The sequence below is a fragment of the Centruroides sculpturatus genome, unplaced genomic scaffold, assembly GCF_000671375.1.
Source record: "Centruroides sculpturatus isolate CEXI.00-Female unplaced genomic scaffold, Cexi_2.0 scaffold328, whole genome shotgun sequence".
Taxonomy (NCBI): domain Eukaryota; kingdom Metazoa; phylum Arthropoda; class Arachnida; order Scorpiones; family Buthidae; genus Centruroides; species Centruroides sculpturatus.
This window is the reverse complement of record NW_019384678.1, coordinates 683747-707306: the sequence shown is the minus strand read 5'-3', so window position 1 is coordinate 707306 and position 23560 is coordinate 683747. Positions and strand designations below refer to the sequence as shown.

At 33.0% G+C, this 23560-nt stretch overlaps 1 protein-coding gene across 2 annotated transcripts in view; it reads left to right on the top strand.

Annotated features, from left to right (window-relative positions):
- Positions 1–1183: 1183 nt before the first annotated feature.
- LOC111626906 overlaps positions 1184–23560 on the top strand; it is a 43740-nt gene continuing 21363 nt past the window's right edge. For both annotated transcript variants that reach the window (XM_023370432.1, XM_023370431.1), the window contains exons 1-3: positions 1184–1275; positions 1359–1483; positions 14473–14593. In XM_023370432.1, coding sequence (XP_023226200.1) covers positions 1226–1275; positions 1359–1483; positions 14473–14593 — 296 coding nt within the window. In that variant the 5' untranslated portion in view covers positions 1184–1225. The remainder of the gene's footprint in view (positions 1276–1358; positions 1484–14472; positions 14594–23560) is intronic.

The window sequence follows — 23560 nt, the reverse complement described above, 5'->3', positions numbered from 1 at the left end:
AGTTACTATGATTTTTGGTATTAATTATTTATGCAAAACAAGAAAATATAGCACAATTTTGGTAAGCCAATCATTTGCTAATTCAACACATTCAGTAATCTGACACTGATCATCTCTTGGGTATTGCCAACACTGTTGCCATGTTATAGACAAGCTTTCCACTAATTCAAACTCAAGTTTCCAGTTAAACTTCTTTATAAACTTGACACAATCAGGACATTCTAATTTTCAACGCTGACTAAGTGCTAATCTTGGTGTTCGTTAAAATTCATTCCTTTTTTTAACATTGAAGTGGCACTGTTGTCAATGCTGACTCAACACACTTAGCACTCAACAGATATGTTGACTGTTACTTTCCAATGAATTGTGGGTAATTGGTAAGACATTTGAATGGAATCCATCTTGCTGAGAATGGAATTATGGGAACTAAGCACTTCGTACTCAAAGTTGGAACGTCGTCGATGATGTCAAATTATTGATTTCACTCATGTTGAAAACTGGAATGTCCCAAATAATCAAGCCCCATCTTGAACACTTGAGCTTGGGCATGATATTAAAGATTGTTAAGCTCGTCATCTTAAGCTGCTCAAAAAAGTAGAGTACTATATAACAAAATATTATGTAAGTAAAATCAGTTCCTAAAGTTTCCACCAAAAGTACTGTACTTTTCACTATACTAATATTTCTCAATAAATTTTGTGACAGTCCATCAACTTGTCAACATTGATTACTTGTAACAGCACTGTGCTTGAATGTATTGACCAGTAGCCCAACTTGTGTTTTGCTACATCATTAACAGTTGACATTTTGTTGTCAAATTTGTTTCTGTGCCATTGAATTTGTATTACTTCCAATAATCTGACAATCTCTATAATCCAACACACTTCCGGTTCCATACATGTAGGATCATTGCGATTGTACTGTCATTAAATTAGATTTTTACAATAAAATTGTTTTGTTTATTAAAGGATATATTGTTTTACTTTTCTATCATATTTCATATTATTTTGATCAAGAGAACAATATTGATCAACAGAATAGACTAACATAATAGTTATTTTTTATTTTTCATACCAGTGTATTTTTAAGTTTCAAGTATATTCTATCTTTAATTAATATATAAATAATCAATTATTTGATTTTTTTAAAATGATTAATTTGTTTACTATTGAAATTTAAAAAATTGAATGTTGTTTTCTGCAGGTCAATACAACTACAAAAGCAAATGAAACCAGATTTACAGGATATACTTGTGAATTGTGCTAGACTATGCATGTAGGTCTTACATTTATTAAAATTTTATGCAACATATTTCCAAACTGATTGAATTTAATTCAAAATTGGAAATGTTTTTATAGTGTGAATAAGAAACCTGAAGAGGCCATTAAACACTTTTTAAAAATTGTCAAACATAATGAATTTTCACTTTGTAGTCTTGGTCTGGCTTATTATCACACTGGAAATTATGATAAATGTGATAAAGGTATGAAAAGTATCGTATTTTCATTATTAGTTATTAATTTGAATCATTAATTATAATTTTATTTTATATTTATTTTGGCTCTCTTCATGAAAGAATGCTTTGTCTTTATTTGTAAAATTTTATTATTAATCAGAAAATTCTGTTAGAAAAATTCTTTTAAACAAAATTTTAAAAAAGACTATATTATTATTATATTATATATATCGGGTGGCCAACTTTTGTGTACGTAAGAGCTACTTTTTATCTTAAAAATGTGTCGCAATCCACTTGTTGTCATAGGCATAGTCTAAGTGGCAAGGGAGAGGTGTGAAACACATACTATGTTTAGATAGCTAAGAAAAGCCACAACTGAATTTAAAACATGAAGAAAAGGTACTTACATTTTAAACAGAAGAAAAATTGAAACTCAACATTGTCACTTTCGGGGACCACCACTTCAGCCTTCCTCTATCATATTCCAACCTACTCTCCCTGTCCCTCTTCCTGCTTTTCTTTTTTTTCAGTTTTATGACCCTTTGTCTACATTTTTTATTCCCCTTTAACAACTGTATGCAAATGGATTGCACATGGACCAACAAAACCATATCTGAGGGAGGATGCAGAGGTCTGATATCACTACAGTTGCATTTGTGCATTACATTCACACATTGCATTCACTTTCAAGTGTAACACATTAAGTCAAGACGTTGCGAGCGATTGACCAAAATTGGCTTCGCAATTAACTTGTTGGCTACCCCTAATATATATGTATTAATTTTATATAAAATAATTAAACATTATTAGAATACTTTTAAATTAAAATATAGAAAAAAACAGTCTTCATAATTTCATTTTTTCACACCTCAGAAACAACAAAGTCACATTTAGACAAATTTTGAGAGCCAAGGCAGAGATGATCTTCCAACTAACTCTGCTGTGACTTTGTTATTCCCGAGGTATGAGAAAGGTAGAACTATGAAGCCACTGAAATTTCAGTGTTTTTTTTTTATAAATTTTAATTCAAAATTTAATTGTTATTCTGGTTTTTAATTTTTATTTCATTACACTGTTCTACAGAGATTTTTTTTTCTTAGATGAAAATAAGTGTTTCTGAGATATTTTGTTATAAAAATTCAAATTTTAAATCAGAATTTCAGTGTCAGGCAATGTTTTTAGTTATCTATATTGTGAGTAGCCAAGGACGTAGATCTTAGTCTACACCGCTTACGGGCTCTAGTCGGTAAGACCAGTCTCTGTCGTCCAAAGAATGGCCTTTCCCGTACATAGGGAAACGAGTGATGGAGGGTCTTATAGTTAAGTTAGAATTTAGGGCGGAAGTTGGTGATGGCGAATTCACCTGGTAAACTAGATAAACTGGTGTCGGTTTTATCTACTTAGCGTAACGCGGATAAACACGCGTGAAATTTATACCATAGATCTGATTCAGGAAATAATAATAAAGAGACATCTCTTAACAAAGTATATATATAAAATTTAATAAACAATTAAATAATATTGATACAAATAAGAAATGATCAAATAATCTAAGACAAACAATCAAAGAACGTAATAATCGAATCAATCGTGACAGGAGGATATCTATTCTTAGTCTATACCGGTGAGAGAGAGAGAGAGCTCACAATTTAGTCTTAAACATACGACCTGTTTACTTGGCAGTGACGTCTTCTTGTTCGTCGAGGTACTTCATAGATAACTTAGGAGTAACTTGTTCAGGGATGACGATGCATTGGTCTGCTGACATATCGGTGCGGAGTCCTTTCACTTTCTGATCTATGGACGAACTCTCAAAGGCGTTGGCCTTAGAGAACACTTCTGTGGAGTCATGTCACTTTCAGAACTGTCGACGAACTCTGAAGGGAGATGGCCTTAGCGAGCGAATATGTGGAGTCCTGACTCTTCCAGGTCTGCCGATGAACTCCTAAGGGCGGTGTGGAGCCAATATGGAGACTTCTTTCTACTATGAGATCTCCTGATGAACTCCCCAAATTCGGTTGAACATGCCATATATCTTCTCATCTACGATCAATTATCAGCCGAGGCTTTATCCACGTGAACGGATGGAAAGGGGATGAAATGAGGGGTAGACAGTTCCCATCGAAGCGAGATTTTTAGCAGATAAGGGGAAAGACAGAGGATGTTCTAACTTCCGTGGAAGGAAGTGACTCTCCTAGCTGTTTTCCCACGCTAGAAAACGTTATTTTTCCACCCAAAATGAAAGAATTTTTCATGACAAAACTTTAACATTATTTTTAAATTTTTAATTTAGACTCGGGCGATTCAGATCTCACACTATATATAACTCATTCAATGGGTGTCTGTCCCGTAACCGTTTGATAACGGACACTAGAGGCGCCCCTATCATGTATCATATTTCAAACATTTAAATTAACAATTTTAATTCTTATTTAAATTAACAATATAAATTTTTATTATTCATTTGCCAATAAATTATTATTTGGTCGATATAACAATATAAATAATTCAGTATATTTGTAATAGGAATTTATTATTTCAGGGGCTTATATCTCGCGAAGGGTCGCGAGTAGGGGTATGGTTCCTTTGACTGTATTGTTAGTACAGGGTCTACGGTTTGGGGAGCCGCCATCTCTTCATTCGGAGGGTAAATCTTACCATTCGGACTTTAACAGAGCTGTAGAGCATATTGATAGGAACAAAAAAGTCAAAGGAACCATGCCTCATGAAAATTTGTAAAGAATGCCCACTAGGGGGCGTCCCGAGCTACTAGTAAATATATAAAAGCCTCATTTTACTCAAATTCACAGTTTGTGACAAAGGCAAGAAATTTTCGGTAGAGTAGTTAGCAACATCAACTTCTGAGTAATGTATAAAGTCACCAACAATGCATCAAACCAACATATTCTGGAGTTGGCACACCTCCTTTGTTACCTTTTTTTTTCAATTCAACAATAATGTACAGTATATATATACAAAACCAAGGCATCCCTATGGGATGCACCCTATGATGACCTCTGTGAAATGGTCATACGTCATCTTGAAGACAAGGTCCTTCCAAGCATAATCACATATAAGAGATACATAAATGACATTTTTATCATGTGGTGGTTTAAATCTGATATAGGGGTCTTTTTAAAACACAGTATGAATGACAACCCATATGGACTGCTAATGGAGGCCACGTAAATGAGCAACACTGAGGTGCATTATTTAGATCTCAACATCAGAGTCATTGATAGCCACATAGAAACCAAAGTATGGTACAAACAAGATTACTGTCTATTGTACATTCCTGCAGATTCTAATAGCCCACATTATTATAAACTGTGGTGTTTATAGCCCTCGTGAGGACACATGGAACAAATAATGCCAATCACATTACACTTTACAGGCTTCCCCAGCACTAGTTTAATCAAAATAAACATTTTTGACACTATTCAGAGGTCTGATTCAGGTTTAAAGCATATTAAAATACAAATAAAAGAAAAGAACAGAATGTTAGAACTATGACTGCAATTTTTAAATTTACAAAATTCAAAAAACAAAAGATTTACGTATTTACTCTCACCTAAACATCAAATTTCCAGCAAAACACCCAAATTCCACATTCAAACATTTTTGGCCACTCGTTAATTGGCCTTCATCATTATACGTTGCTTAATATTCGTCACAGCCGATGTTCAAACCAATTTTTAAAAATTTTTAAAATTACGTGTACAATGCGGCAAAATTCTATAAATAGAACAGTTATTTTCATTTTGATTTTTCCTGATGAAGGCCGATTAACGAGTGGCTGAAAACATTTGAACGTTGAATTTGGGTGTTTTGCTGGAAATTTGATGTTTAGGTGAGAATATATATTGTTCCAGTTTATTTTGTGGTTTTTATTTATGTATTTTAAAAATAGAACTTTGAAAATTCATAAATCCTTTGTTTTTTGAATTTTATAAATTTAAAAATTGTAGTTGTGGTTCTACCATTACAACTCAGATCTCTTTAATTTGTATTTTAATATGTTTTAACCTGAGGCAGACCTCTGAATGGGGTCAAAAACATTTGTTCTGATTAAACCAGTGATGGAAAAGCATGTAAGGCATAATGTGATTGGTATATTTGTTTCCAGCTTTTCTATAAGTGTTTTCTGAACAAATAATGCAGATAGAAAAGCAAAGCTGACACATATTACAAATTAGTTCAGAAACTTTGTTTCCGTGGAAAAGTAGTTGAGGGCCAGGGCCTGGCTAGTAAATACCAATCCCAATGTAACAAGCCTTTCCATCCCAAATAACCAAAACACAAATAGCACTGAGCAAGGGTGTATTACCTGCCTATCAATCAGTTATGAACCCAATATACAGACAGATAGCTAGATGGCACATACTAGCATACAAACAGAATGCAGCCATCTATACAGTACTGAAAAAATGGAAAAGACCTTTTAAACACCCTGAGAGCTCCTTGGATATATTGTATGTGACCCCTAAGGAATCACAGGGTTGGGAGGACCAGGTATATGTTGGCTTCATCACTGGATATCTCTGAAACAGCAGATAAGGAAAGACAAATATGACATCAATAATGGAAAACTTGCCACTGCCCTGTTCACGTACGCCTCTGATAACAACATTGAGGCAAAATTACATCAAGCAAGGTTGATCCGTACGGCCAGGCACAGCAAACATATCCAAGATACGGAGGACATTTTTAAAGCTGACAAGAAGCGCATGTGCATCAACTATAAAGAGGAAAAACAAATTTCACACACTTAGCAAGAGATGTACAATCACGCGGATAAACACGCATGAAATTTATACCATAGATCTGATTCAGGAAATAATAATAAAGAGACATCTCTTAACAAAGTATATATATAAAATTTAATAAACAATTAAATAATATTGATACAAATAAGAAATGATCAAATAATCTAAGACAAACAATCAAAGAACGTAATAATCGAATCAATCGTGACAGGAGGATATCTATTCTTAGTCTATACCGGTGAGAGAGAGAGAGAGCTCACAATTTAGTCTTAAACATACGACCTGTTTACTTGGCAGTGACGTCTTCTTGTTCGTCGAGGTACTTCATAGATAACTTAGGAGTAACTTGTTCAGGGATGACGATGCATTGGTCTGCTGACATATCGGTGCGGAGTCCTTTCACTTTCTGATCTATGGACGAACTCTCAAAGGCGTTGGCCTTAGAGAACACTTCTGTGGAGTCATGTCACTTTCAGAACTGTCGACGAACTCTGAAGGGAGATGGCCTTAGCGAGCGAATATGTGGAGTCCTGACTCTTCCAGGTCTGCCGATGAACTCCTAAGGGCGGTGTGGAGCCAATATGGAGACTTCTTTCTACTATGAGATCTCCTGATGAACTCCCCAAATTCGGTTGAACATGCCATATATCTTCTCATCTACGATCAATTATCAGCCGAGGCTTTATCCACGTGAACGGATGGAAAGGGGATGAAATGAGGGGTAGACAGTTCCCATCGAAGCGAGATTTTTAGCAGATAAGGGGAAAGACAGAGGATGTTCTAACTTCCGTGGAAGGAAGTGACTCTCCTAGCTGTTTTCCCACGCTAGAAAACGTTATTTTTCCACCCAAAATGAAAGAATTTTTCATGACAAAACTTTAACATTATTTTTAAATTTTTAATTTAGACTCGGGCGATTCAGATCTCACACTATATATAACTCATTCAATGGGTGTCTGTCCCGTAACCGTTTGATAACGGACACTAGAGGCGCCCCTATCATGTATCATATTTCAAACATTTAAATTAACAATTTTAATTCTTATTTAAATTAACAATATAAATTTTTATTATTCATTTGCCAATAAATTATTATTTGGTCGATATAACAATATAAATAATTCAGTATATTTGTAATAGGAATTTATTATTTCAGGGGCTTATATCTCGCGAAGGGTCGCGAGTAGGGGTATGGTTCCTTTGACTGTATTGTTAGTACAGGGTCNGTAGGAGCACTGCCAGTAATTCAATGATCCAAAACTTACAGTTTAATTATGTTTACAGGCATACCTCGACTTATGTTGTTTCGAGTTACGTCGTTCCCGATTATACGTCGTTTGTCAAAAAAATATATGGAAAAATAAAAATCGAGTTTAAGTCATTTTATTCGACTTTACGTCTGTCCGCCACAAATATTGAAGTCGTAATATCACTAGAAAAACGTTTAAAGCACATAAAATCATATTAAAATATATACGAGTGTTCTGTATTTACAGTACACGCATTCGTAAATTTAGAATACTTTTTTCTGTACTATATTAAAAACTAAAATTTATTTGTTTGTAAGCTTAAAATAGATTTTTATTAACCATATATTATTAATAAATAAAATACAGAACAGGGAATGGTAATTTATGGTTTAGCCTAGTGACAAGTAAATTCGACTTACGTCGTTCTCCTGGAACCAATTACCGACGTAAGGCGAGGTATACCTGTAATTTGGTTGATTACATGTAACTATGTGCGGGCTGACTTACATTTTACAGTTTCTCATCAGTAATTTGTATTTAATCTATCATCTCCTAAAAAACGAAAGTACACGAACATGATATAGAACATATTTCACACCAATACATTAAGCAAAAGATAAGGACTGGTACAATAATACATTAGATTATGGATGTTATATCCATATATATAACCCATTCAACGGGTATCCGTCTTCCGTCTGTCCCGTAACCATTTGATAACGGACACTAGAGGCGCCCCTATCGTGTGTCATATTTCAAACATTTAAATTAACAATTTTAATTCTTATTTAAATTAACAATATAAATTTTTATTATTCATTTGGCCAATAAATTATTATTTGGTCGATATAACAATATAAATAATTCAGTATATTTGTAATAGGAATTTATTATTTCAGGGGCTTATATCTCGCGAAGGGTCGCGAGTAGGGGTATGGTTCCTTTGACTGTATTGTTAGTACAGGGTCTATGGTTTGGGGAGCCGCCATCTCTTCATTCGGAGGGTAAATCTTACCATTCGGACTTTAACAGAGCTGTAGAGCATATTGATAGGAACAAAAAAGTCAAAGGAACCATGCCTCATGAAAATTTGTAAAGAATGCCCACTAGGGGGCGTCCCGAGCTACTAGTAAATATATAAAAGCCTCATTTTACTCAAATTCACAGTTTGTGACAAAGGCAAGAAATTTTCGGTAGAGTAGTTAGCAACATCAACTTCTGAGTAATGTATAAAGTCACCAACAATGCATCAAACCAACATATTCTGGAGTTGGCACACCTCCTTTGTTACCTTTTTTTTTCAATTCAACAATAACGTACAGTATATATATACAAAACCAAGGCATCCCTATGGGATGCACCCTATGATGACCTCTGTGAAATGGTCATACGTCATCTTGAAGACAAGGTCCTTCCAAGCATAATCACATATAAGAGATACATAAATGACATTTTTATCATGTGGTGGTTTAAATCTGATATAGGGGTCTTTTTAAAACACAGTATGAATGACAACCCATATGGACTGCTAATGGAGGCCACGTAAATGAGCAACACTGAGGTGCATTATTTAGATCTCAACATCAGAGTCATTGATAGCCACATAGAAACCAAAGTATGGTACAAACAAGATTACTGTCTATTGTACATTCCTGCAGATTCTAATAGCCCACATTATTATAAACTGTGGTGTTTATAGCCCTCGTGAGGACACATGGAACAAATAATGCCAATCACATTACACTTTACAGGCTTCCCCAGCACTAGTTTAATCAAAATAAACATTTTTGACACTATTCAGAGGTCTGATTCAGGTTTAAAGCATATTAAAATACAAAGAAAAGAAAAGAACAGAATGTTAGAACTATGACTGCAATTTTTAAATTTACAAAATTCAAAAAACAAAAGATTTACGTATTTACTCTCACCTAAACATCAAATTTCCAGCAAAACACCCAAATTCCACATTCAAACATTTTTGGCCACTCGTTAATTGGCCTTCATCATTATACGTTGCTTAATATTCGTCACAGCCGATGTTCAAACCAATTTTTAAAAATTTTTAAAATTACGTGTACAATGCGGCAAAATTCTATAAATAGAACAGTTATTTTCATTTTGATTTTTCCTGATGAAGGCCGATTAACGAGTGGCTGAAAACATTTGAACGTTGAATTTGGGTGTTTTGCTGGAAATTTGATGTTTAGGTGAGAATATATATTGTTCCAGTTTATTTTGTGGTTTTTATTTATGTATTTTAAAAATAGAACTTTGAAAAAACTTTTATAGAACTTTGAAAATTCTTAAATCCTTTGTTTTTTGAATTTTATAAATTTAAAAATTGTAGTTGTGGTTCTACCATTACAACTCAGATCTCTTTAATTTGTATTTTAATATGTTTTAACCTGAGGCAGACCTCTGAATGGGGTCAAAAACATTTGTTCTGATTAAACCAGTGATGGAAAAGCATGTAAGGCATAATGTGATTGGTATATTTGTTTCCAGCTTTTCTATAAGTGTTTTCTGAACAAATAATGCAGATAGAAAAGCAAAGCTGACACATATTACAAATTAGTTCAGAAATTTTGTTTCCATGGAAAAGTAGTTGAGGGCCAGGGCCTGGCTAGTAAATACCAATCCCAATGTAACAAGCCTTTCCATCCCAAATAACCAAAACACAAATAGCACTGAGCAAGGGTGTATTACCTGCCTATCAATCAGTTATGAACCCAATATACAGACAGATAGCTAGATGGCACATACTAGCATACAAACAGAATGCAGCCATCTATACAGTACTGAAAAAATGGAAAAGACCTTTTAAACACCCTGAGAGCTCCTTGGATATATTGTATGTGACCCCTAAGGAATCACAGGGTTGGGAGGACCAGGTATATGTTGGCTTCATCACTGGATATCTCTGAAACAGCAGATAAGGAAAGACAAATATGACATCAATAATGGAAAACTTGCCACTGCCCTGTTCACGTACGCCTCTGATAACAACATTGAGGCAAAATTACATCAAGCAAGGTTGATCCGTACGGCCAGGCACAGTAAACATATCCAAGATACGGAGGACATTTTTAAAGCTGACAAGAAGCGCATGTGCATCAACTATAAAGAGGAAAAACAAATTTCACACACTTAGCAAGAGATGTACAATCTGTCATTGTGAATAATGCACCATCCAATTAAAGCACCTGTCCTATTATGTGATGATATATATTGAGGTTTGATGGTAGCATAGCAATTTAAATTTGCATTCAATCAATGTTCTCTATATGTCAATTCATTCATGCATACAATGCTCCATCATCTACTCACATTCATATCCCTTAGTGGGGCTCTTGAGAGCACTCGCTCTGGAGGCACAGATGGCAATTAGCTTTTCCTTGCTTTGTTTCAACTGTCGGTATATAGCTGCTTTTTAACTTTCTATTTTAATTTTTACTTTCTGTCTTCTTTTTCAGTCTAAATTCAGTTAGTCCTAGTTGTAAGTTAGATTAGGGACTCTTAGCTTAGTTTCCAGTTAGGTTATGATAAGTTAGGTTAAATTAGATTAAGGTTTGTTAGCTTTAGTCATCTGGTTAGGTTTGTCCTAAGTTATGGTCAGTTAGTTTAGTTAGTAAGTTAATGTTAAAAAAAAAAACATAAACAAATAAATAAATACATACATAAAAATAATTAAAATAAAAAAATTTTGGGGTCTTGCTCATTTGTCTCTATCAGTCTGTTTGTCTCATCTAGTTTGTCATTGTGTTCATTTGTTTTTGTGCTGTCTGTCTAGCTGTTAAGTAGTACAGTAGAACCTCCATTATCCGGATTTTCGATTATCCGGATTGTTCAAAATAAACAAAAATTTTACAAATTTGCTGATTTGCACTTGGCGAATTATGACACTGTTTATGTACGTGATGGAATGCATAACAAATTTTGTTTCAACAACGTCTCACCCGGCACAGTGGTCGTAAACTCTTAAATATATTTTACGTAGTAATAAAAGTATAATTTGACATATGTATTTATAAATAATTTATATTCAAATTACATCATTTCTATGACCAAGGGCGGCGTAAGGCATGGACGACGTGGGCCACCGCCTATGCCTCGCGGTCCGAAGGGCCTCGCGCCTCGAAGGTTTATGCATTACTTAAAAGCCGCGAACGCGACGAAAAAATTTTACTCGTCATAAAACGATAAGTAGTTTGTCAAATTTTTATTCATAAAAATGCAGTTTCAACTGCTTTTTGTTTTATAAAATCCATCGTCTTGCACCACCAGAGGGCCTTTTAAACAATAGATAGTCTATTAGCGTTGATCAGTAGTAGTCCAAATTCAATACGAACGTTTGTTTCTTGAAAATTTGATCACAATTTAAATACAGTATTTACTTTTAATATTACCGATATGTCATCGAAAAGAAAACGTGTTGTAGTGTCATTAAAAGACAAATTAAAGTATTTGTTTCGATTACCTGGATTTTTCTTTATCCGGACTACCTTCATTCCCAATTAGTCCAGATAATTGAGGTTCTACTGTATTAAGATTTGCAATCGCATTCAATTTTATTAGCATTAAGTAGTTATATGTCTTCCTACTAACAGCCACTTGGCACTAACTTCTACACTTAGCTATTCATGGTGGCACTCAGTTATTGGTGTTCACTAAACTCAGTTTTCTTTTAGACCATTTGGGGGACTACAGCCTTGCAGCCTAAAAACTGCTTGCCAACATCAACATAGAGAGTATTGTAGCCTCATGGACACTGTTCAGAGGGATCCTACTTTTCTTTACTGTCTATCTCATTTCCCTCCTTCTTCCCCTTCCCTTTCCCTTACCCTTTTTTCTGCTGGCTAAACATGTTGTATACAGCCAATATCTTTCTTGTATGTATGTATATGTTCCATTTGTAGAATATTGAAAACCTGAAGCAGTATGCAGAATGAGCCAAAAACGTTTTTTAGCAATTTAGTTTTAGAACTGGATGCCTGTGAGGTTTTGCAATGTTTTCATGATTTACAGTCCCTTGAAAAAAGGAAAAACCATAATTAACAAGTGTTTTTGATATTCAGAGGCCTTTGTGATACTGTGAATTATATTACTGTAGTCAGTAAGTTACTAAAGATTTTACAGTACATTGCCAATGACCGTATTGTTATGAAATTTTTTTGAGCTTACTGCCAAATTTATTATTGCAGGAAGTATCACCTACTAAAGCTCAGTAAAACTTCTGTATAGAGGTAATCATAATAAATTAGTGTGCCATAGCATATTTTACGGACTATAAGACGCACTTTTTTTCTTCGAAAAATTGCCTCCAAAATTCAGGTGCATCTTATACTTGAAATTAATATAAAAGTGTCCATTGTTTGATTTAAAATTCCTGCATCTTAAAAATGGCCATATATTTGATGCCGCGGGAAACCTATCTTTATCTGGCAACATAGAATTCAACTGGCAGAAGGAGTGCATCGATGCGACGAACGTGAGTTGCAGGGTGTCAGGATAGAATTGTCTGGATGTACGATTCCCACGCTTTTTCTCTTTTCAAACGAGCAATCATTGTCGCCATAGAAACTCGGATCATGAGACAACTGGTGGTTCTGAATCCACAACTGCGGATTGGCCAGCAATCATTGTGCGACCATCATACAATCAGTGGACATCCGATAGCTCTACTAAGCGTTGATTGGTGGATCAGTGTTTGCTTCAATCTGTATAAAAGGATTGAATTTAGGCGGGAGTTTCAGTTCTCCTAAGATCTATCAAGGGAATTCGTGTTGATCTGAAGTACACTGAAGTTGGTCTAAGTTTGCCTAAGCTCGTCTAGTTAAGTTGGTTAGCTGACTTGCTGAAGAAGGTTGTTTCGTCTTGCTGTGCTGTAACTAATGTCTGGAGGAATATGTCATAAGGAGCCCTTTCCGACAGACCTGTTGACCAGCAGGAATTCACAGCAAAGGGAGCTTTAAAACAACCTACAATCAAACAAGTGTGTCAGTGGATAAAACAGTCGTGGTCTAGAGAGAGAGGAGACATTATTGTTAAATCTTTCAAGAAGTGCGGCATAAGTAACGCTCTCGATGGCAGTGAAGACCATCTTATATATGAAGAGGACAACGATGACGACGAAGAAGAAGAAAGTTCAGATGATGATTTTTAGGGATTTTAAAGGTCAGTTTAATTAACTAAGTATTTTTTTTTTATTCTGGCTTTGCAATCTAATAATAAAAATGGTAAAAATGTTATTTTTTTTTAAAAATTGCTTAAAAATTAAGGTGTGTCTTATAGTCCGTAAAATATGGTATATCCTCCACTTTATTTTCCACATTGTTGAACAAAACACCTTTCCAACTCAGACTTATTTTTGAAACTAATCAATGCCATCATCCTTTCATCAAGTTTATTGAGAATTATTATTAAATGCTTTCATTTAACTTGCTTTGTATGTCCTGAAGTCTTGCAACTTAAACTTCATCCACTTCTAATTAAGATAAAAGGCTGGAACTTTGAGGACATAGCTGAGTCCTATGACAATGTATTTTAATAAACTTGATATATTTTATGATATTTTAGGAGGTGGCTCCCATGTGTGCATCCTCTCCTCCCTGAAATTCATTAAACATAACCACATGTAGAATTTAATTGTGGTGTGTATGTACATGTGTTGTGTATATGCATGCAAATGCATTTTATTAATGTATATTGTGAAGTGGGCCACCCTTAAACTTGAAAAACATGACCAATAAAAGTATTTTTTAAATTTATTAAAAGTTTACTTTATATAATTGAAACCAATTTGATCATTTTATTCAATATATCTTCAATAGTTTTTATAGGTTGCATTTCTTCTGTAAATTTTCCAATATTTTAATTTGTTTTGTAAAATTTTTCCTAAAACTTAAAACTCCACATGTTAAAATGAATTTGGCTTTCATAAAAAAATTTTTTATTTTTGTCTCAACAAAGTTTTATAATGAAGTTTTTATATTAAATTTAGCATATATTGAAGCTGAAAAGTTTGCTTCTTCTGAAGAAATAAAATCAAGCATTCTGGCAGCAAGATCAATTATTATAAAACAAGTGCAAGGATTAAAAAAGATGAAATTATTTTTAGAAAAGTAAGTTTAAGAAACTACCAGAAACCTTTAAAACTTGACACTGTAATGTCCATATTCATCAAAAATGTTTTAAATTTAAAGTTTTGTAATCCAAGATTTTGAGTAGATTACTCTAGATTAAGAATTATTTCACTTTTTGTATTCATTGATCCAATCCAACACTGGATTATAAAATCCTCAAATCGAAGTGGAGAGTTATGTTACAAGTCTTTTGATTTGTTCAAATGCACTATGATGTGTCTGTTCAAATTATCATGCACAAACTAAGCATGTGATTTTAAAGTTTAGTAGACAATGAAATTTCAGGGTAAAAGAAACTATATTCACTTTGAGACAAAAGTATTATTAGAATTAGTTGTAAAATATAAAAATGTATTGTATATTAGAAAATAAAAAAAATTTGGTAACAAATGTAGAGAGCAATGTAAATAATGAATATAGAGAGAGAATATAACAGTTACCCAGGAATTATAACATCATAAAGTAGTAAACAAGGAAGGATAGAAATTTTTTAAATTGAAAATCCTACAATGATGTAATTATTTATGTAAATTGTTTACATTCATTGTAAATGATTACTGTACATCATTGCTTATTTTCAACTTGGGAAACCTTAATATTGTAATAAAAATCAAATAAGAATGATATTTCATGAAGATTTCAAATAGTAATTTGAAATCTTCATGTAAATTCCAAATCTGTAATTTGAGAATTAACTCTCAAGTAGTGACGGGTTAAATAATGATTCAGACTTAAGAGTAAAATTTAGAATTAATGCACGGCAAATACCAATTCAACTGAATTTACAGTTTAAATCTAATTCTACCTTTAACTTGAGTTAGTGAATATGGCCATTACAGTTTGAATATAAAATAAAAGTACAGCTAAATTAAAGAATCAAACATTTTTTTAACAGACAAGAAAATTTTTCAACCATTTCATAATCCAGTTTTGACTCTGTCTCTGGAATGCCATGGGATTTTGACATTCGATTCAAATTGTGTACGATCCGAAGTCACACTTTGAAATAGCCCAAAAATGTTTCTTGACTATTAAATTTTTTGGTTGTCTTAATTTAGCCATACTTTTATTATTTTTTTTCATTAAAAGGTATTATTGGATATAAAACGTTTATTCTCTTAATTATTTTGCAAATAAATTTATTTCTATTTTATATTAGTGAATAACTATAATTCTCTGTCTCAATTAACAAATTACTTATGAATTTTAAAATTTCAATGAACTATAAAAATAAAAGTTAATAATGATGAAATAGTTTCATTATTGATGAAGTAGCAACTCATAATGTATCTTTTCTTTTTGGTGCTTGGAGATTTTTTCCTGCAGTTGACTTTTGTTAAAACTGCCACAATAATTAATTTACGTAATAGTAAAAATTTACAAATATTGTAAAATACTCGTGAGAAGGCTTTATTATTGCAATAAAATATTTGCAAAGAAAAGTTATGTTGAGAATTGTTATTCCATCAAAATGCCTCTCTGGAGAAGTTGAAGAGTTCACAATTGCCATAAAAGACTAGGTCAAAAGACATAACACTTATAGATAATATTCACAGTTTTGTACAAAATGTAGCATTTTTTACAACGCCAGGTTGCAAGCTTTAGCGCACAAAGTACTTATGTCAACTTAACCAAGTAACAAACATAATACATGAAACATTGCACGCAAACAAATTATTACAGATCCTGCTACCATACCACAAATGCATTAAACAATGCATACAAAACACCATGTTGGCCCAAATGTAAGTCAACTCCCAATTTTGAATTTTTTTTGAAGAATTTATGACTTAAATATGTCAGTTTTTTATTATCATCAATAATTTTATTTGCATTCAAAAAATTTGCAGTTTGCATTTTAAAAAAATTTGGAAAGTCATTGAAATAATATTTCGTTGCTTTCATTTCCACCAGAACTTTCACTATCCATCATTCCTGTTTTCTATGTCATTGTCATCATGGTTTTCACCCTGTTGAACAGTAGATCATTCTCTGTTCTGTCAAAGTTATCGATAACATAGCATTTATATTAATTAAGATTGAAGACAAAGTCTGTCAAAACAGTCTCCTTTTATTCACTTTTATGTTTTGGAATACATTCCATGACAACTGGACTTTTTGAAGCTACTTGGTCATCAAAAATTAAAAATTCCCTTAAAAATTTTCATAATTGATCACATAGATAAAACGTAATAAAAAATTCCACACATTCTTGTAAAAGTTAGAATAACAGTAGAATTATGAAAGGTTATTAAGCATAACAGCAAATGAAGGGGTTTCTGATTTCAATATCACAGAATACAGTGATGTATAATTTACTTTACTTGCAAGAAATATTGATTTTGTTGACATAAATTTGCTTCGAGTAATCTATTAAAAAGTATAATTTATGAATGAGTATAGTAGACCCCCCTATAAAACGGGTTCATATAATATGGATTCATATAATATGGTGAAAAAATTGCGATCGTATTCGTATAAACACGCTAAAAGAGACTCGTATAATATGGTAAAACGTCATTGCTGACTTGTGTCGTGACAGGATTGGTCGAATCTAGACCAATAGCGGATATTGCACAAACCGTTGAGTTTAAATGAGCAGCGGACCTACTAAGAGCCATTTATTATTTAACGGCCATAAAAATTATATTTATATTAATGATGTCTCCAAAGTTCAGCGAATTTTTCGCAGAAAGATAACTTATCGGGAACCACGCGCCCGCCGTTCGATGCACCGCTCCGCGACAAAAACAAGCTTAAACAATGGTGTCATCGAATGGTACACACTCGGTAAGTAATCCTACAATTTTTTGTTAATAGTATAGTTTATATGGATTATTCCCAAAAAATTATACGTATTTTGGAAATGTTGAGTCAAATTAGTCTAGAATCGATTAATTTATGGAAGAAAACCTTTCAAACATCCATAGTCCCTAAACTGTATATGTGCCAGGCTGTGATTCGCTCATGTATTTAAGTGACTCGTACAACATGGAATTCATAAAACACAGAACGTATCTACCGTGTTATAGGGGGTCGACTGTATATATAAATTAAGGTGCATCTTAGATTTAAGTAAAGACTTTCTTGCATATTTCATGTGTATTCCAGAAAATGTACTTACAATTATATAACTACCAAAAATGAAACCAAAGCTGTGTGTTTTATTTTTGCTTGTCTTATTTTTTAGTACCTGTCTAAAACATATAATTACATCAAATACATAAATTTATAATTACAATATAAATTTACACTTTACTACACCACAACACCTTAAGTTGCTGAGAAAAATTTATTAAAACGTAACTAACATTTTGGCCAAATCGATTGGCCATCTTCATGTTAATTGAGAAAAAATAACGATGTTCTAAAAATAGAATATATAAATTCAAATTCAAATACAAATACAATGGAACAAATTCAAATACAGAATTAACGAAGAATTATAACAAAATATATACATATATATATATAATATTATATCTGTTTGTTGTTTTATTTTTATGCATGTATGTGTATGTATATATACATGTATAAAAATAAAATAAAACAACAAACAGATATAATATTATATATCACATAATAATATCATATATAAAATAGTTAAAATGTAAAAAATGTAAAAATAAAAACCATCATCAAAGAAATTTCGGACTGCAAAAAGTCCAAAATGATTTTGAAAAGAGCTCTGAACTTATATAAGATATTAAGGAATGATAAGGACAGTGTTAATAAAGAAGCAAAAGCAGGAGTGTATAGGAGATTCCTTGTGAGAACATGCAATTAGCAATCAAGAAAAACTATATTGATGTTAGTACAAGAAATTTGGGAATCAGGCTGAAAGAGCACAAATATAATGTCAATAAGGGATCCAATGCCACAGTATCATCTCAGATAGCACAGGCTGAACGCTCCATAGTAAAATGGGAGGAAGCAGATATTGTTAAGTCCATTCATTTCCCAACTTTGGTGACGAGCACAGAAAAGATTGAAATTTATAAGGGCAAGCTACAAGATACGTGCATTAATGCAAGGGATGCAGAAGGGCTACCATCTGCTCGGAAGTACTTAGTTAAAAAGTTTTTTAAGAGCTCATAACTTAGCCTTAATTTTTATTTTTACATTTATGCTATTTTATATATGATATTATTACATGATATATAATATCTGTTTGTTGTTTTATTTTTATACATGTATATATATATTTTGTTATAATTCTTCTGTTAATTCTGTATTTGAATTTGTTCCATTGTATTTGTATTTGAATTTATATATTCTATTTTTAGAACATCGTTATTTTTTCTCAATTAACCTGAAGATGGCCAATTGATTTGACCGAAAACATTAGTTATGTTTTAATAAATTTTTCTCAGCAACTTAAGGTATTATGATGTATTGTAGTTTATTATTTGCTGAATGAGTTTCGTTAATTGTTTACACTTCAAAACAGAATAAATTTTATGGTAAATTTTTAGCAACTTTTTACCAATTTTTGATGATTGCTCAATTAGTACAGACTCCTATAAGTAAAGTAAGTTACCAAAGTAAAATTTTTGTAAACTTAACCAAAACTAACTGATTCTGTTGAATGTGATAAAAACAATCAAGTAATCAAATATTTACATTGTGGGGAACACTTAATTCCAATGCATAGTTTGTAAGCAGAAGCACAAGTCAACTCGGCTGGCATTTAGCATTGCTAAACAGTTGGTGTACTAAATTTTAGTATCAGTTTAACTCTATACATTTACCACAGGCATTTATCAAAATCAAAGAAAAGTTTAATTGGACTCAATATAGATCAAGAGTCACTTTTTTGTTCCTTTCAAACTGAAAAAAAAGATTGATAGTTGCATGCATGCATGCATGTGAATATAGAATTTTATGACCAACTATAATCTTAAACAAAACAATTCATCACAGATCAGACATATCATTAATTGACAAAGGAAAATAGTATAAATCAGCGATCCCCAACCTTTTTATTGCCGCGGACTGGTCAAAGTTTGATAATTTTACCGCGGCCCACTGAGGGGAGACATTGTTTATATTTTAGATTGATTTAATTTAATTGTATTTAAACATGCCTTCAAAATAAAATACAGTTACACCAAAAAATGAATATACAGTAGAGCATCGTTTATCCGAAAGTCGGTTATCCGAAAGAATTCCAGTAGGCAAATTTAAATTTTCACTAGTGGTGTGGCGCTGCAATCTTTGGCTATATCTTGGACTACTCCAATATGTTTTTTGTTGATGTGTGTGTTTTAGCTACCAACTCTGGTATCATGCTGAATCGAATGTTTTTGATACTACATTAGCTTCTAAAGTATCATTTTTTTGTTTTAATATTTTTCAATATATTTATTTTGTTTGTCAAAAATAAAGAAATAATTTTTAATGATACAATAGCCACGATTACTATTTTAAAAAGTTTACGTTAGGCTAAACATCGACTAAAATTCAACGCGAAGCGACACGCAACGGAGAAAAATTTCAGCACGGGATAGGTTAATATATTTTTTCGTACATAATCTGTTATCCGAAAATTAAGTTATCCGAACAACCCCAGTCCCCAATTAATTCGGATAAACGACTCTCTACTGTAATGTGATTTAATATTTTAACTCACTAGAACGCTAAATTAATGAGAACCCTGAGCTTGTTTCATTGCAATGAGACAGTTCCCTCTGGGGGTAATAGGAGACAATGACACCTGAAGTGTGTTTCTTATGTCCAGTTAATTCTGTTGTTCCGTCATCCATTAAAAGTCGTACAAACCCGAGGAAATACACCATAGTAAATAAAATGGAAATAATTTAATGTTCCTTGGGCGGCCCGGTACTGTTTGATCCACGAACCGGTAGCGGTCCGCAGCCCGGGGGTTGGGGACCACTGGTATAAATCATAGACCTAGCCATTCTATACACCCACCCACAACATAAACAATACATAAGTCAGAAAATTTGTGAATATCCAGAACTCGCCCATAAAATAAAGCACTTTGATGAATAGGTAAGGTACTTACAGTGCTTATAGTCCTCTTTTGTGTGAGTATCATACCACATACAGTAAACAAAAGTCTTGAAACAACTAACAGCAACACATACATCACATTATAGAAAGCAATCATACTAAGCACATATCTACACAGGAAGTTTTTAAATACATACATATCCTACAGTATATGAAGTTTTCTGTTGCAATGCCTTGTCCTTGGTTGAGCATGATACTAAGCACTAGTATCGACTGAAGAGGATACAATTCATCAAATAATAATAAACAAATATTCCAATTTTGGCTATGGAAAAAAATGGTATTGCTGTTTGAATTGCCAGATATTTTGCAGATAAAAATGACAGCTGATTTGATACTTAAGAAAACAGCATAGTTCTGTCTAAATTTTAATAGATCCAATTTTTTTTTACAGTAAGTTGGGCTGCAATTTTAAAATTTCTGACCTATAAATTTCCACTGGCATGTCTGTTTGTCTGTCCTTCTTCCTTTCTCCCTTTCAAGTTGAATTGAATAAATTATAATGTATTTGCTCTTTTAATGGCCAGCCATTATAAGTGAAAAGTCTGTTTTGGGGAGTCAGACAAGTTGACTTTTTATAACAGTCAGCTCTTACATTCAAATAAAAGCTAAATGCATCTGATGGTGCATTTTGGGACGTCACCCAAAAATTTTTGCCGAAGAATATGTGAAAAGATGCAGGCGATTGTGACCAATATTTTTAATGAAGGTTGTGAAATCTCGCATCAGCAGTTAAATTAAGGAATCCATGGCAAAACTAGCACTGTATATTCCTAGCCATATCACCCCAATTTTGCAGTCTCTGGACACACTCACAAATAAACCTCTGAAAACTTGCTTGTGAGTGAAATTGACAAAGCAGATTTCTAATGGTGTATGTGAATATTCACATTATGGCAAATGAAAATTTGCATGGTATCGGCAGGCTGTATGGAGGCGTGAAAAGAGATCAAAGATAATATTGTTTGATCTTATTTCAAGCAGAATGGGGTTTCCAAAAAAGGCTATATGAAAAAGTCTCCGATTGAAATTATATTCGTGCCTAAAAAAGTGTATTTTGTAAAAAAAAATCTTGAAAGCAAAAGTTTAGTGTGATATCTCATACCAATGTCAACACCAACAAGTCATTTGGCAACTCAAATTACTACCCATATATTGAAGTTAGGTGCAGTACTATTATGTTTGTAATAGTATTATATACCCGCACTATTTGCATTCTCAGTACAGTATATCTATATACTGTTTATGGTAATTATCAGTTTTATGCTGTTGTTGAAAAGCTATGGTAATATGTAAAATGCAGAAATTATGTTTTTCAAAAGAACAAAGTTTTGTGGTAAATTGTCTTTCAGTCTTTTAAATTTTTAAGTGAATATTTCCTTCTAAGTTTATTTATGAATTTTAATTTCTTATATCCTGTACGATTCCAATTTATTATACTAAAATATATGCATGAAATATCACTTTTGGTCGTGTTTTTTCATGAATTGCTTAAGTTAAATCTTTATTGGATTTTTACCTTATGACAGTGCTTGGTAAATCTTGAGAAATTCAACCTTGTTTTCTTCTTTGCATTTCATTATGATTGTCCAAAGATTGCTCGTGCTGCCGTAAATTGGTGATTTGGCCTACATTGCAAGGATTATCGAGCAAAGTTGCAAAGTTTTCGGTGTACTGGGCTAGGTCATATCTTTTAATAGTAGGTCCAAAGATATATTTTCAATGGATTCTAACAAAATATCTTGTCAGTTTATTTTTGAAAAGTGGTCTTTTTTCTAGTTGTCTCGATTGGCATTTGGGAAGGGTGGCCTTTCATCCACATGACCTAGTCTTGTTTATTTATGAATCTAAACCCAACAGTGGCACCCGCATCAATTTTCGTTTTTTCCCATTCGGGTGCAAGTTTGTATGTCACTGGATAGGTTCCATCCTCTGTTTCAAATTGAAGTGCTTACTGTTAGACCAAGACTCCACTAGCGTAAAAAATGGAAGTAAAACCCCTCACGTAAAAGCTTTTAATCACGTGACCCTGATATTTTATGCCTGAGCAGGTCGTAAAACCAGCGTAAAAGCGAGTTGAACACTGCTCAACTCGCTTTTACGCTGGTTTTACGACCTGCTCAGGCATAAAATATCAGGGTCACGTGATTAAAAGCTTTTACGTGAGGGGTTTTACTTCCGTTTTTACGCTAGTGGAGTCTTGGTCTAACAGTAAGCACTTCAATTTGAAACAGAGGATGGAACCTATCCAGTGACATACAAACTTGCACCCGAATGGGAAAAAACGAAAATTGATGCGGGTGCCACTGTTGGGTTTAGATTCATAAATAAACAAGACTAGGTCATGTGGATGAAAGGCCACCCTTCCCAAATGCCAATCGAGACAACTAGAAAAAAGACCACTTTTCAAAAATAAACTGACAAGATATTTTGTTAGAATCCATTGAAAATACAGTCGACCCCCCTATAATTACGGTCCCTATAGTTACGATTCCTATAAAACTACGAAAAAATTGCTACCGGTATCCGTAAAAAATAGTAAAAGTTCCCTATAAACATCTCAAATGTCATCGGGAAGCCGAACTACTTTCCCGCCGTCCGTAGCGCCACGCTACGGAGAGATTTCTATCGTCTGGACAGTATTATATAAATTATATATAAATTAGGTACTGTACATATAATTATATATTAATTATATATAAATTAGGTACTGTATATATAATTATATATTAACTTATTGTAACTTTGTTATAATTAAATATATAATTTCCGCCGTCTAGCGTGGCGCCACGCTACGGAGATTTTTACGCTAACTATCGTCTGTCAGTATGTAAATTAGGTACCGTAAGTCTAATACAGTACTGTAATTTTATACATTTCTTGTGAAAGAAACATTTCTTATTCAACGGC